General features: G+C 41.8%; 2 protein-coding genes across 4 annotated transcripts; both read right to left on the bottom strand.

Annotated features, from left to right (window-relative positions):
- Window positions 1-224: 224 nt before the first annotated feature.
- On the bottom strand, window positions 225-8,349 carry LOC141785212 (NACHT, LRR and PYD domains-containing protein 3-like). Of its 2 annotated transcripts, none has more exons than XM_074663389.1 (9): window positions 8,109-8,349; window positions 5,652-5,792; window positions 5,537-5,572; window positions 3,664-5,452; window positions 3,375-3,536; window positions 2,232-2,405; window positions 1,991-2,158; window positions 1,771-1,817; window positions 225-1,684 (listed from the first exon to the last, which is right to left on the bottom strand). In XM_074663389.1, the coding sequence occupies exons 1-9, from the start codon at window positions 8,191-8,193 to the stop codon at window positions 1,164-1,166; spliced, it is 3,123 nt and encodes a 1,040-aa protein (XP_074519490.1). In that variant the 5' UTR covers window positions 8,194-8,349; the 3' UTR covers window positions 225-1,163. The 2 variants fall into 2 exon arrangements, with proteins under 2 accessions (XP_074519490.1, XP_074519491.1); XM_074663390.1 differs by having other exon boundaries at window positions 8,127-8,349.
- Window positions 8,350-8,642: 293 nt separating this feature from the next.
- Window positions 8,643-14,270, bottom strand: LOC141784706 (protein NLRC3-like). Of its 2 annotated transcripts, XM_074662544.1 has the most exons (8): window positions 14,138-14,270; window positions 13,204-13,287; window positions 12,792-12,898; window positions 12,582-12,593; window positions 12,127-12,187; window positions 10,836-10,976; window positions 10,723-10,758; window positions 8,643-10,616 (listed from the first exon to the last, which is right to left on the bottom strand). In XM_074662544.1, exons 3-8 carry the CDS (start codon window positions 12,879-12,881, stop codon window positions 9,031-9,033), a joined length of 1,926 nt encoding a protein of 641 aa, XP_074518645.1. In that variant the 5' UTR covers window positions 12,882-12,898; window positions 13,204-13,287; window positions 14,138-14,270; the 3' UTR covers window positions 8,643-9,030. The 2 variants fall into 2 exon arrangements, with proteins under 2 accessions (XP_074518645.1, XP_074518646.1); XM_074662545.1 differs by lacking the exon at window positions 12,582-12,593.
- Between the last annotated feature and the right edge of the window lie 1,854 nt (window positions 14,271-16,124).

The following is a 16,124-nucleotide window of genomic DNA, read 5'->3' as shown; positions in this document are numbered from 1 at the left end:
TAAAACCTAAAACAAAAAACAAATCCATGAACACAGCTGTTTTTACAAAAATCTTTATTAAAGGAACACTTCAAACACTTCGAAACACAAAAACAAGTCAAAAATAATAAAAAATGAGACTTAAAATTGAAAACAAAATCAAAGACTCCATCATGAATAAAAATCAAACTGCCATGAGAGCAGGCTTAGTTTTATCATTTGAAGGAAAGTCAGTTTTCCTCTAAATATATCATTTGTTGAGTTCTCATCCAAAATCCAGCCGGAGTCAAAAGTTTATGACAACAACAGAAACTCATAAACACATAGCGACTGTGGAGGTGGTATTGCTAATGTACTGCTTGCATAAAAGACAAAAATGGAGGCAGTGGTTGGTGAGGCCATTAAATATTGTGAAAATTCCATCATTGTAACAACAATACTGCCCCTACGGTTTGTGATAGTACTGCTCTGTTTGGCGCGTATCCGTAAGCTTTCTAGGAACGTGCAGGAAGACGGTCAAAATCAATGCAGAGCATGGACAGAAAGCTCCGTCCATATCCAGATCTGTAAGTCACATTACGCATTAACGGGTCTTGAAGCTGTTAGTGTCGTGGCTTAAACCCTGCCTCATTATTAATACGGCTTTTCTCTGACGGTTTGCTTCAAAACCCTGTGTTAGAAAAAGCTTGTGACATCACAGAGACTACCTCCATCTCTCATACAGTCCATGGATGTAGCCAACAGGTGAATTACAGGTAATGATGCTTGTTAAAAGAATGCAGGATAATAATTATTTAGCATAAATTACTTACACAAGTACACAAGGGCTGTGTCCTAAATCATGTACTTCTGCTCTTACTCTTTCTGTTCGGAGAGCATGCTCATGAAATTCCATCGTAGTTTCCAGTAAGTGCAAAAGGCAAGCAGCAGTATTTGATATGAGACAACACTGCCCTGTAAGATTTTGTGCATTGTTTTAGCAAATTCTGAGTGTACGCAGTGCACTTCATGTAAGTGTACTTGCAGAAGTTTACTCTTTGAGGCACAGACATGGGTTGTCAGGTTGGCACAATCTACATTTCACAGTTTAATTTAAAGAGTAGGGAGAGACAGAAGATACCACATTTTGTTTCCATCCTCAGATTTTCTCTCTTCTGTTCGTGTCTGCTCAGAAAAGTTCATATTTAGCTCAAGTACACAACTGAGTCCACCCATCCGAGCCAAAACCCTGGGTAGACAGGCTCCGTGAAAGTGGTGTGGAAGGTGTGGAGTAGGTTGAGGGTGCCACAGCAGACCATGTAAAAGGACAGAACCCCAGAGGACCAGTCCAGATAGACCCCGACTTTGTTGGAGTCAGGAGGGATGTTTACCACAGTGCCCTTTGCGTTGTGCCAGGTCCTGTACCCGTTTTTGGAGAGGTAGAGTCCCCAGGAACAGTCGTTTCTGCCTAACCAGCTCTCCGGGTTTTCTCCCTTCCTGTTCATCCTCTTGTAGGCCACTCCAATGAAAGCCCGCCCACACCATTCTGTCTCCCAATAACAGCGCCCCGTCAGTCCCTCTGTGCACAGCACCTGCGTCCAGTAGTCAAACCTTTCTGGGTGATCTGGATACGGATTCTTGGTCCACCGAGTGGCTTTCCTGTTATCCTCCTCTAGAAGGAGGTCTATGTGTGCCGTGTTTGGGTCAAGGGCAAGTTTTTTGGTGTCTGATGGATCAGATAATACAGTTTTACTCAACACTTCATGTTCTTAAATAACAGGAATGGAGCAGCTCAAAGTGATGCTTACTCACATTTCTTTGGACCTGGCTGAATCCTTGATTCACTGCACTCTTCCACACTGAAACATAAAACAATGACCAGTTAACACAAGCTTATATTTCTGCCACTAAAGGATACTATTGGTGTGGTAAATATTCTTGGCTGTGACAAAGTGAGTTGAAATTCAGATATCATGACAGCCCTCCTGCTGATATACTGTACATATTCAACATGTGCTTTCACCCCGGTTACCTAAGTTTCTCCAGGCTGCATTGTGGGTCACCTTCCAGAGCAGACAGCAGCTCCAGGCCTGAGTGTCCCAGGTGGTTATAGCTCAGATCCAGCTCTCTCAGTTTTGACGAGTTCAGAGCAGACGCCAGGAAAGTGCAGCCTTCTTCAGTCACTCTGCAGAGGGACAAACTTCAAAAAACAGATAGACATGTTATCATCAAGCTGATCCCAGAGAAGACTGAGCATCACTCAGAGCACTCACAGGAGTATTTCCAGGTTACAGTGAGGACTCCCCAGACCACCACAAAGCTTTTGGACTCCTAGATCCAGTAAGTCATTATCAGAGACGTCTAAAACTCTCAGCTGGCAGGAGGCAGAGCTCACGATTGAAGCCAGGGCAGCAGAGCTGTTCTCTGTGAGGCTGCAGCTCCTCAACCTGAACAGACAAAAGTCATAAAACCTCTAAATTAAACATCTTTAGGTTACTCATAATTAAGAGGATAAAAGAAGTGTTATGGATGAAATACACCAGATGCATCTCCAGTACATCTCTGCTCCGTCACAGTGCCGGATCAGATAGGTTTCCATTTGAGTCAATTGCCTTGTTACCGCCAAGCAGTCTGGTTTGGATCTGTACAGTTTACAGTTTCAGTACTGGTTCAGATCAGTACAGCCTGCGTCAGCTATGTGATAGCGTGATGACATAGTAGCATGGCACAGTGTACCCTGCTAAGAAATCCAACGAAGAAGAAAATGCAACACAGTAAACAAAGAGCAACTATGGAAGACATCCAGCAATTTGTCTTCTTTGTGGTTGGTATGTGGCTCTTTGTTTCAAAGTGCAATCAAGCTTTGTTTCAGAGAAGGCCATGTGAGGAGAAAGGCAGCAGCCACTGTTGCACAAAAAGTGACACTTCTTTCGACCAATCAACTGCAGTATTTCTAGTGCCACCTTCTGGGGTTGGATCAGTATGTCTGGCACCCTAACAGAAGGGCCAAAAAGTAGGATGGTAATTTAGGGACTTGTCTTGTTTTAGTCAAAGGAGACTCCACCAAATGCGTGCCATACCGAGACGAACCGAACTGATCCCCTTTTTAAAGACAGGGCTAATGTGTCAACTCACACTGGATCCATTGGGGTCCAGCCGCGTGGTTGGTCCAGCAGGCTTTTAGGTAGTTTCCATGCACTACATCCTGTCCTGTAAATTCACTCATCACCATCTCTGGCACAAATATGATTGCTGCATATTAGCTAAAAACACACAGTGACTTTCAAAATAAAACAAACCATGAAAAAAAATCAGACTCTATTTATCTTTACCATGGCAAAAAACAAACATAATGAGCGGAGCCAGACTAGGAGCCTGCAGACATATCTGGTGTATTTGAGGCGTTGAAGTTTGACCTGAGTGTCTCCAGTTTGCTTTTCTTGAGCCCCAAAGAGAGCAGTACCATCCCTCCATCTGTCAGCTTGTTGTTACCCAGGTCCAGCTCTCTTACTTTGGATGAGCTGACAGCAAATCCCAGGGGTCTACAGCAGGCTGCGGTGAGGTTACATCTATTCAGACTGTGGAATGGACAGAATAAAATATATAAAAGAGTGGCACAGAGAAATTACTTTATCAGACACAGAGTCAGCTTGAAAGCGATGTCAAACGTTCAGAGTTTCATTGAATCAGAAAGGGTTGACTTACTCTGCGATTCGTGCTGTTTTCACCACAGGCAGCAGCCTCAGAAGACCTTCCTCTGTCCTGGTGTAGTTGCTCAGTTTGAACTCACTCAGCTCCTCCTCAGACGTCAGCAACACAAACACCAGAGTGGCCCATTGCGCCGGTGAGAGTTCAGCCCTGTTGAGACTACCAGAACTGAGGAAGCTCTGGATCTCCTCCACCAGAGAGTGGTCGTTGAGCTCGTTCAGACAGTGGAAGAGATTGAGGCATCTGTCCGGGGATGGACTCGCCCTGATCTTTTCTTTGATGTGTTTGATGATCTCAGCTCTCGCCTTCGGGTTGGATCTGTTGCTGGTCATCAGATGTTTTAACAGAGTCTGATTAGATTCAAGAGACAGCCCCAGGAGGAAGCGCAGAAAGATGTCAAAATGTCCATTCTCACACTGCAAGGCCTTCTCTACTGCTGCTTTATAGAGGATGAGCTCTGAGGAGTCTCTTGATAAAAGTCGTCGAGAAGCAGACGACTTCTTGACCAAGACGTTGATGTTGTCGTTGTGAAATGTGAGGTAAACGTACAAAGCAGCAAAGAATTCCTGGACACTCAAATGCACAAAGCTGAACATCCTTTCCTGACACAGTGTCAGCTCCTCGCTGAAGATCTGGGTGTAGATCCCTGAAAACATGGATGCCTGTGTGACTTTGATACCGTTTAGGATGAGGTCACTCTCGTAAAAGATCAAATGGCCTTTCTCGAGCTCTTTGAAAGCCAGTTTACCCAATGAGATGAGGTTTGTCCTCACACAGTCAGCGTTTGAGTCTCTCCTCCCAGGGAGCTTTCTCTTCATGTTGTCCACATACAGGGTCAGGAAGTGTATGTACATTTGTGTCAGACTCTTTGGCGTGTCTTTACCGTCCATTGTTGACAGCTTCTTCTCAAGGACACTGGCTGCCATCCAGCAGAAGACTGGTATGTGGCACATGATGTGGAGACTCCTACAGGACTTCACATGTGTGATCACCCTTTCTGCCAGGCCCTGGTCACCAATTTTCCTCCTGAAGTACTCGTCTTTCTGGGAGTTATTAAAACCTCGTACCTCAGTCACCAGGTCAACGTACTCAAGGGGGATCTGACTGGAAGCAACTGGCCGAGACGTTATCCAGACGAGGGCTGAAGGAAGAAGTCTCTTCCTGATGACGTTGATCAAAAGATCAGCAACTGTGGTTGGCTGTGTCACGTCAGTCACAATTTCACTTTTATTGAAATTCAAAGACAGTCTGCTCTCATCGAGGCCGTCCAGGATGAAGAGAATCTTGTGTTCACCTACAGTCAGTAACCGAGAGTCTTTTAGTTCAGGGAAAAAGACATTGAGAAGTTGCACAAGGCTGAGGGTGTTCTTCCGCATTAGATTCAACTCTCGGAAACAAAGAGGAAACACAAAGTCCAGGTTGGTGTTTTCCCTCTTCTCTGCCCAGTCCAGAGTGAATTTATTGGTGGACACAGTTTTTCCAATGCCAGCAACTCCCCTTGTGATCACAGTCCTGATCTGGAGGTCTTGTCCCCATTGGGAAATAAACAGTTGATTGCAGTGAATAGATTTCTCCTCTGTCACATGGCTCTTGGACGCCGTCTCAATATGTCTCACCTCATGCTCCTTGTTGACCTCCCCGCTTCCTCCCTCAGTGATGTACAGCTCTGTGTAGATTTTATTGAGAGGTATTTTGCTCACTTCTGTCGTCATCCCCTCGAGCAGGTAGCTGAACTTCCTCTTCAGGGTGTCTCTCAGCTTCTGTTGACATTCAGCAATCTCCTCATCTAAAGGAAGAAGGATATAAAGATATCATGGAATCTTTTCCTAATTCACAAATATTTCACAAACAAGTCTTAAGAAGTTCTTACGTTTAGGTTGGGAAGAAGCATCCTGGTTCACAGAGCCTAAAAACAAACAGCCAGAATGATCAGCAGGAGCCAAAGCCTGGTTTCAGATATTTCATGTATGTTATAGCATGTCTACCTTGGTCTACAGAAGAGATACTGATGTTGAGGTTGCTTATGCTGGAACCATTGATGAGGGGAGCAACCACAATCCCCCCGCTATGAGCAGAGTTACTGGGGTTGAAATGATGAACCACAGCGTGAAGAGAGTGGAGTGACTCTACAAGAAACCAGTAAATTCAGTTTAAGGCAAAAATACTGAGTATTAAAAGAGTAGGGACAAATTGTTTTCAGATATACCAAACTTAAAGACCAAGTTTAACCAATTTTAGGAGAATGAAGTACCCCTTGTTGGGTGGCCTAACCTACAGTGCATCCAGAAAGTGCTCAAAGAGCTTCACATTTTCCAGTCTTTTTGAATGTGATGCTACAAGCTTCACACACCTAACTTTGGGCTGTTTGGCCCATACCTCTTCAGCACCTCTCAAGCCCCTTCAGTTTTGATAGGGAGTGTCAGTGCACAGTCATTCTCAGATCTCTCCAGAGGCCCCAGTCTGACGTCAGAGGTGCTCTTTAGCAGGTTTTAATCCAGGATGCCTCTGTACATTACTGTATTCACCTTTCTCTCAACCCTGTATAGTCGCCCAGTTCCTGCTGCTGAAAAACATCCCCACAGCATGATGCTGACACCGCCATGCTTCACTGTAGGGAAGGGATTGTCCAGGTGATGAGCTGTGCCTGGATTCCTCCAAACATGGCGCCGACATTCATGCCAGAGAGTTCAGTCTTTATCCCATCAGAGCGGAGGATTTTCTGTCTCGTGGTTTGAGAATCCTTCAGGGGCCTTTTGGCAAACTCCAGGTGGGCTGTCATGAGCCTTTTACTAAGGGGCGGCTTCTGTCTGACCCCACCACCATACAGGCCTGATTAGTAGATTGCTGCAGAGATGGTAATCCTTCTGGAAGGTTCTCCTCTCTCCAGAGAGGACCACAAGAGCTCTGACAGAGAGACCTTTGGGTTCTTGGTCATCCCCTGACTAAGACCCTTCTCCCACAATCACTCAGTTTGGACAGGGAGCCAGCTCTAAGAGGAGTCCTGGTGGTTCTGAACTTTTTCCATTTACAGATGATGGAGGTCACTGGACTCATTTGTGACCTTCAAAGCAGCAGAAATGTTTCTGGACCTTTCCCCAGATTTGAGCCTGGGGACCATCCTGTCTCAGAGGTCTACAGACTGTTCCTTTGACTTTGAGCTTGGTTTGTGCTCTGACATGCTCTGTCATCCTTATACAGACAGGTATGTGCCTTTCCAAATCATGTCCAATCAACTGAGTTTACCACAGGTGGACTCACATTAAGCTGTAGGAACATCTCAAGGATGATCAGTGGAAACAGGATGAACCTGAGCTCAGTTTGGAGCTTTGTGGTAAAAGCTTTGAGTACCTATGTACATGTGGTGTCTTAGCTTTTTATTTTTAATACATTTGCAAAAACTAATAAATAAATAATAATTAAAAAAATAAAATAAAAAAACAACAACTTTGTATCTATTGTCTTTATGGGGTAGTGTGTGTTAAATTTTATGGGAAAAAAAATTGAATTTATTCCATTTTGAATTGAGGCTGTAACATAGCAAAATGTGGAAGAAGTATTTTGTAACATCAGATTAGAGACCTGCTGTGCTTGGACTCTTATTCCTTCCTTTAGTGTAGTCCATATGAAAGTCATAAAACCAAGAAATCTTTTCAATAAGTGCCCACACTTTTATGTAACTGAAAATAGCATAAACGTAGCATTTCAAATGTTGAACCAAAAAAAATTCTCGGTCAAATAGGAAAATTGTACAATCAATTTGGAAAATTGGGATCCCAAAGGGACCTGTTTCTGGACTTAAAAAAGTGAAATTTTGTCCCATTTTTGCCTGGTACCTGATTTCAGCTGCTCAATCTTTCAGGGTCTACAATGTGATATATTTTTTTTTTACTTCCATGAGGTCTTTGGACAGGCCAGTCTAGCACCAGGACTTTCCTACTACAGAGCTATACTGTTGTAATGCGAGCAGAAATGACAGACTCAGACCCTTTATTTTGGTCTTTTTAAACCCTGTCACATTGCCACATGTTGTAAACAACCTAGTTAGTACAGAGATGTTTCTTTTTAATATGACAACTTATTTCTTCATGATTGTGTCCTTTCTGTCTTATAAAAGTGTTGTTGACATCATAATCAAAAGGAGTGTTGATGTTTCATGAAACATTTTTTAGTTTCAAAAGTTGATACTTTGTTTTTGTGTAAACTGCAATGAAACTGAAAAAGGGTTCAGATGATTTGCAAAACATCAAAATCTGTTTTTAATTAGCATTCTGACATTTTGATGAGTAGCTCACTTTCATATTCTGGTGTCTTTCTTCATCTTAACTGACTCAAATAAATATTTACTGATGATTAAACAGCTCTGACATTTTGTTACTTGTTCAGTTGCTTTTTAAAATAAAGTTAATGTCTAAAAACTGGTGTTTTATCAGAACCTCCAATACCTTCAGTGACATCCTCACCTCCAGACACATCCCCACGTTTGTCAGCAGCTCTTCCTTTCTCTAGGTCGGCGTCTTCCACTCTCATGTCTGTTGATTAGGCCTCTTTATAGATGATTTCTACTGCGGCTTAAACATGTGCAGTTCCTTCACTTTCCTGGTCGCGCACAGAAATTCTTTCAAATACGTGGTAAACCATGCTCCATGAACACTGATCTAAAGCTCTGATTGATCAAAATGTGGGGGAATTTCCTTCTTCAATAAAAACGCTGTCTGCAGCCTTTTTTTTGCCTTGAGAAATGTGTCTCGTTTCCCCTCTTGCCGATGAAGAAAACAGGAAGTTGGTATTTCTTTCAGAGTCTGGTGCATTTCGAAGTCTCCTTGAATAGACCACAACTCTCACATCAGTTTCTTTTACTGCAAAATGAACTTCCTTTTCAGATAAAATGCAACAGCACGACCTCCTTTACTAGCAAGTAACACATTGTTTTGTTAGGAATCAGAAAATATACAAACCAAATGTGTGGTAAATTAAAAAAAACTTTATTCACGTGTACAAAATCAGGTAGAAAAATTCACATTATTCAGCTGTGTTCTTATTTACAACAGAGACAGTCAATCAGTGATAATCATTCTGTATATGATACCCCATGACATGAAGAGCGGTCACTTCTCATTCTAAGACCAGGAAGTGACAAGCTGTGATAGGCGTATTGTCTCTTTAAAGTGTAGCTTGAAAACAAAATGACAAAAAAAAAAAACATGATAGGATGTATTTTATTTAATGGACAGTTAATCTTGGTGGTTGAACTCGACACTTAGGTTGGCAGATAAATTATCAACTTCCGATTCTGGATCTTAATTCGAGTCAATTTAAGAGGCAGGGGGCATTGTGCCAAAAAATGAGCCACAAAGGCCAATGGCTCTAGTTTCCCTCCACCATAGAGTGGTCACCCAGCTCCTTCAGACAGTGGATGAGGTTGCAGTGTCTGTCTGAGGGTGGACTCACCCTGATCTTTTCTTTGATGTGTTCGATGATCTCATCTCTTGTCTTTGGGTTGGTTCTGTTGCTAGTCATCAGAAACTTTAATGGTTTCTGATTAGAGTCAAGAGACAGCCCCAGGAGGAAGCGCAGAAAGATGTCGAAATGTCCATTCTGACACTGCAAAGCCTTCTCTACTGCTGCCGTAAAGAGGTTGAGCTCTGGCTTATCATCTAGTTTAGCACCTGACAACTTATTGATCAAAACATTGATGTTGTTGTTGATGAACATGAGGTAAACGTACAAAGCCGCAAAGAACTCCTGGACACTCAGATGCACGAAGCTGAACATCTTCTCTTGAAACAGTATCAGCTCCTCGCTGAAGATCTGTGTGTAGAGTCCTGAAAGCATGGATGGCTCGGTGTCTTGTACCAAATTTTCAGAAAGGTCACTTTCATAAAAGATGGAAAGGTTTTCATTGAGCTTCTCAAAAGCGAGTTTACCCAATGAAACAATGTCGCTCTTCACACATTCAGGAGTTGATCGACTTCCAGGCAGCTTTTTCATCATGTTGGCCACACAGGAGGTCAGGAAGGCTATGTACATCGGAGTCAGGGTCAGAGTCAGAGGCGTGTCTTTACCATGCACCTTGGCCAACTTCTTCCCAAGATCACTTGCCAACATCCAGCAGAAGCCCGGTATGTGGCACATGATGTAAAGACTCTTGCAAGACTTCAGTTGTGAGATCACCCTGTCTGGGATGCCATGCTGGGTGGGCACTGTCTTTCTGAAGTACTCGTCTGTCTGGGGGTTTGTGAAACCTCGCACCTCAATCACCAGGTCAACATACTCACCAGGGATCCTCTCAAAAGTTTCTGGCCGAGTGGTTATCCACACAAGAGCTGAAGGAAGAAGTCTTCCCCTAATGATGTTTATCAAAAGATTAGCAACTGTGGTTGGCTGCTTCACATCTGTCACGATTTCACTGTCAAAATCCAGAGACAGTCGGCTCTCATTGAGACCGTCAAAGATGAAGAGCATCTTGTGTTCACCCAAAGTAAAGATTTCTGAGTCTTTTGTATCAGGGAAGAGGGTTGTAAGAAGTTCAGCAAGACTGATGGCTTTCTCCCTCATTTTATTCAGGTCTTGGAAAGGGACAGGGAACACAAAGTCCAGGTTGTCATTTTCTTTCTTCTCAGCCCAGTCCAGGGTGAATTTATTGGTGGACACGGTTTTTCCGATGTCGCCGACTCCCCTTGTGATCACAGTCCGGATGTGGAGGTCTTGTCCCTTGAACAGATGGTTGCAGTGGATAGATTCTTCTTCGGTCATATCGGTCACATCTGTCTCCATCTGTCTCACCTCATGCTCTTTGTAGACTTCCCCGTTGCCTCCTTTAATAATACGGAGCTCTGTGTAGACACTGTTGAGAGGTGCCTTTTTCATTCCTGGCCCCACCTGGAGCAGGTAGCTGAACTTTCTCTTCAGGGTGTCTCTCAGCTTCTGTTGACACTCAGCAATCTTTTTATCTGAAGGAAAGAAAGTATTGGGATGTCATGGAAGCTTTTCCTAATTTACTAATGAAGATATTTGAAGTATTTCATAACCAAGTACTGGGTCTGAAGAAGTTCTCACCCTTGGGTTGTGAAGAAGCATCATGGTTCCCAGAGCCTGAAAACAAACAGCCAGAAAGATCAGTAGGAGCCAAAGCCTGGTTTCAGATATTTCATGTGAGTGATAGTGTCTACCTTGGCTGGTTGGGTTGATATTGATGTTTATGACTCCGACATTGGAACCATTGAAAAGTGGAGCAACCACGTTTGCCCCTTCTTTCGCCGAGTAATCGGGGTTAAACTGACTAACCGTGGAGTGGACAGATGAAATTGACCCTAAGAGGAACCAGAAAACTCAGTTTAAGACAAAATTACAGAATACTGTGCAACAGTGCGAGTCATGGCTTTAACTGGATTAAGCCTGTTTGCTCACCCTGTCTGGGTTTTTTAGGTGAAAGTGGCTCATATGAAGTCTTATAACTAAGGTTGGGCAATTGTGGAAAAAATCAAAATCATTTTGAGTTGAACCTTCTACCTGGATTTTGGTTAATGCATGATGATCCCACTCTCAACTCAGCTTATTCCATGAATGTTCTTACAATTTTCAAACAAGTTACTGAAATCAACATGCACAGATGGACAATTAAGGGTTCCTAATTGAAACAATGGAAATAAAAACACACATCAGCTAGAATGAGAATGTTCTGTGAAAGAAACAAAAAGAAAATAAAAAGTTGTATTTCTTGCAAAATAAATATTTTCAATACTGTAGTGTTAATGTAGAAAATAACTTTCGCCTTAAGAAAAAAGTACTTCACTACTTTTAGATCTACATCATCCTTACTGTGGCCATAGTGTGTCCAAACAACTGACACAGAGCTCCTTTTGGGTCCAAGCTGCTTGTGTTGTGCTGTCCACTTAAGTTTGAGTTTTCCCTCCCTGATGCTTCTGTTGTGAGACCTGCCGAGTCCTGTCAAATCGAACCACTGTCTGACAGCAATCACATTACCAATCTGTGTCGATCGAGCTAGGTTTTGTCCAATTTTGGTCCAACTAAGCTGTGTACACACATTTCAATAATCCAATCTTATGCTGACTAAACTCATAGTCAAATTTCTAAAGCTTGAAACTGAGTGTCATGCAGCTACTTTTTCTGCTGGTTTTCTGGAAGCCTTCAAGCTTTGCAACACCTGGCTGCCGGTCGTGTAACTACACAACTAGCAGTGTATTTCAAGGGGATGGTGAAATCATAGAGAGAGAATTAAGAGGGGAGAAAAGCTAAAATAATCAACACAGCAGTTTTCCAATTAATCACCCAGCCCTACCTTTAAGACCATTTTTATTCAAAATAATTACTTTGAGAGGTCTCAGCTAGCTGATGTTTACACTCTCAAAGCAAACCTCTTTTAGAACGTTCTCCATGGTTTGTTTTGCCTGCTTTAGTTCCCTACCGCATGAAGTCCTTCCTCACCTCTGCACACCTCACCTGTGTTATCAACAGCTTCTTTTGGCCCCAGTTTGAATTCATCCTGTTTTCTGCAGAGTACCTGGAAAGAAACAGATAATTTTGTTGCATGCGCAGTTTGCAGAAGCAGAGTGAAAGCTCTCCTGGGTTAGGATGAAAATGCTTACTGCATCAAAAACTGATTCACACACTGACATGTGCTTCTTGAGTGCAGAAATCCACCTGCTCATTTCACAGATGCTAGCATGCAGATGTTAATCAGGGATCAATTCAAGTCCATCAAGTGTACCTAACTCTGATGTTAGCAAGAAAACATGCAGCAGAAGTGCTCATATTGAGTATGTTAACATGCTGCTGCTGCTGAGAAGGGGTTAATAAAGTCTGAATGTGCCGTTTTAGTGTACCCGATGAAATGCCAGCAGTAGCTCATGAGTGTTAAACCAAAGCTGTAGCCAAAGGTGAATTAATATCATTACCTTTGCAGGTATCTGGACATAAAGGAAATAACCAAACAGGAAATATGTAAGTCACTTAAATTGAAATGTCTAAGAATGACCTCATGGGGGCGCCAGAGGAGGTCTAATGTTGATGGATACAGCTGTCACAGATATGCTGTTTAATCTCAGAATATCAATAAAGAAAGTCTCAATGATGAATGTCTCTGGAGTTTTCTTAAATGACCTCACCTGGTGGAACTCTTCTGTGTTTCCTATCTCCTTCTCATTTCCACTCAAACTCTTTGGAGCTGGATTGAGGTGAGATGTCTGCTGGTCCATATTTTTGGTCTATTTATCTGAAATCAAACCAAACAGAAATTGTCACAAATCAGTCACAGATAACTAAACAAGTCCTGAGCAACATCAGATGAGGTTAATCAACCAAAACTGTTTATGTTGTTCCCATGGAGTTAATGAGAATTTAACTGTGGCCTCAATGATCAACTGTATAAATGAAATATGACTCAGACCAGACTTTTTGTTTCAAAATGGAGTTAAAAAAAATATATCTGTAGCATTAATTACCCTTTATAAAATAATAAAGGTTATCTATCTAAAGCTGGTTCAGCTCTTAAATTATCCAGCAGATAAGACACTTTACCTTTGATCAGTTCTGTGTAAGGTCAGGGGCCATCTTTATTTTTCTTGCTCTTATTCCCTCAGGTTGTCCGCGTTCAGCTCTTTCCTGAAATATATGTGAAAATGACAGAAAAAAAGGTTGGACTTGGCTTTGGAGTAGGAACTTTACTCCTAGGAACTTTTGACTGACTGTTTTTAAGGCTGAATGTGAGACCGTGTGAGCTTAAATACAGGTGTTTCTTCAAGGCCTCTGGCTCCATATTGCATCACATAGCAAATTGCTGCATATGATTGATAAGATTGTCAGTGTATTTGAGTGTTATGTTATGTATTTTGTGAAGCATATTAATTGAAATGGCTTTATAAATAAAGTTATGATCAATGTGAATAATAATATTATCTTTGTGTGTAACATTAAGAGATAGCTTTATGGGTTTTTTACTTAATCAAATGTTAACAGACGTTATGAACCACTATAAACACTTTTAACAAAGCTTTTGCTTAATATGTGTCCCCGTAATGACAGAGACATTTAAAAATTAACCTAAGGGGACATTTGTTCACTTTGTTAGGTTTTGCACTCGATAGCGAGAAACTTATTCAATGCATTTCCGTGTTATTTTTTTCCTTTCGTTTTCATGAGATGTTATATAACAACCTCTTCAGCTCTTTGTTTAAAGGTTTATGAAATTAAAAGCTCATAGTTCGGTTTAACCTTATCAAAAAGCAACTAATATCGTCGAATAAAATTATACATAATGAGAAAAACTGAATCACAATACAGTAAAACTTAAACTACGGAAGAGTTAGAGTTCCGCAAAGTTGAGCAGTTTCATGGCATTGACGCATTTACTTTCAAGAGGTTCAAGAGTTTATTCCCAAATTCAAAATAGCAATTAACGCGTGTTGAAATACAATAGCTTCGAATTATTCCTCATTTTTTTGTTGCTACTTACCCTGTAAATCCAATTTATCCCTGAAACCAAAGGTCTGCTCCTCCTGCCCTCCTTCCTCTCTCCGCGCTGCCACCAAATGGTTATCACCGTCTGTGCTTCGTGGTTTCATGCCGAACATTACTGGCCTCTAGTGGAGAGAGATGTGTACTGCATCACAAAACAGGAAAGGCAAAGTCCAACAAATAAGGATACTGTTAAGGATTTTTTTTGTTTGTTTTGTTTTGTCTTTGTTGTTGTTGGGTGCACTGTTTGTCTAGAAATAGACAACTTTTACGGATGTCTTAAAAATTTCTTCCATGATTTAATGTAGTTCTTTCTTTCTTTCTTTCTGAAATTTTCATTCAAGAGCTCAGCTGCAGAAAAATGTATGCATAACTTTTTAAATCTTATTTTATTTACTATGTAAATAGATACTTCCTCAGTTGACGCCCTTAGTAGTTTGCCCCTCTTCCCCACACTGCATCCAGATCTCAGGTGTTTATGCAATCTTCTTCCTGAAGCCCTCTAGTGGAATTTCCTGAAACTTCCTGCCAGACTTTATTGGGATAGTTCCAACATCTTGATTGTAACCCTGAATTAGAGATAAAGAACAACCTAGCTCTAAAACTAACACACATAGAGTCACTTTATAGCAAAATAAGACCACAGAGGATGCTCCATACAGGAATATATTTTTCTGCGTTTTGGCTGAAGCAGGATACCAGCTGTCCCGGCCACAGGACATGGATGGAGAAATGCAGCAGAGAAACCCACTCACTACCAGTGCATCTTGGTACATAAAGGCACTGCTGGAACAGCTCCACAAGCAACAGGACTTAACTTTCTCTGGCAGAGAAGCACATGCTGTGGGATTTAGTGCTTTAACTGAATGTATTTGCCTGAAATGATGATTTGACATTCAAATTCATCAAGGGGAAAAAAGGTTTTAAAGAAAGAGGTTTTGCATTTTGTCATTTTAGTATTACCCAGCTGCTGTTTTACAATTGTAATAATAATAAGAGACTTTTCTTCTTTACTGTGCATAATGTTTTTAAAACACAAAGAGAATCAGTATTTAATCCCTTAACTGTTTATCATCTGCATTGCTTTTTCTGTGAAAATTAAAATTAAATCTAGTTTTCTTTGATGATGTTGTCATCACACTGTGTTCACATCAGTACCATGTTACTCCAGCCATGGAGAGGAGTTTGTGAAAGATGCTAAAACCTCTGACCACTACGTGGCACCAGTGTGTCACTATCTGACAGTGAAGGTGTACTGAGTTTACCTGAGGTCAAACTGTTTACCTGAGACAGGATACGAATCAAACCCTACTCTGACATAGCAAGATGGATTGCAGACAACTTGAGCAACGTCAGACCATAAAGGAGTGCCTGAACAGTGCAGTGGCAATGATGTTCAGAGCCAATGTGAGTGTTTTTTTTGTCTCCTTTTGCCCTGTTTCCATCAGTTCAAGCAGTTCAGTTTGGGTCCTCTCAGTACGGCAATCATTTTGCGGCGTTTTCTCTGACTAAAACTGTGACAGGTCCCCAAATATCCTACCTGTACCATCCTACTTTTTGGTACCCCTCTGTTGAGGTGCCAGACAACTGACCTGACTCCAGAAGGTGGAGCTAGAAACACTGCAGTCCTTTGACTGGTTGAAACAATCAATTTACAATTGTTTTGTTTCAATTTACACATGTTTACAACAATTTGTTTACTGTTTCACACTTTTCTTTCTTGTTTGAATTATTAGTAGGATGCATTGTGCCATGCTGCTTTGCTGTCACACCATAGTTGGTGCGTAGGTAGCATGGCTATCTACATCAGACTTACATGGCACTTACCAAGAAGGGTACAGTTGGCTGTTAAAACACAAACAGGATCAGGCTTCACCGATCCGATCCATTGCGAATGGTACTGATCCACACTGAACAGCTTGATGGAAACACTGCTTTTGATTTCCTCCTTTGCTGCGACAATCCCACGATGAGCTTCAAGGGTC

This window comes from Halichoeres trimaculatus, unplaced genomic scaffold, assembly GCF_033239565.1.
Source record: "Halichoeres trimaculatus isolate MK-OKI-2021-1 unplaced genomic scaffold, fHalTri1.1 fHalTri1_scaffold_23, whole genome shotgun sequence".
In the NCBI taxonomy this organism is placed as follows: domain Eukaryota; kingdom Metazoa; phylum Chordata; class Actinopteri; order Labriformes; family Labridae; genus Halichoeres; species Halichoeres trimaculatus.
This window is presented reverse-complemented; position numbering and strand designations above follow the sequence as displayed.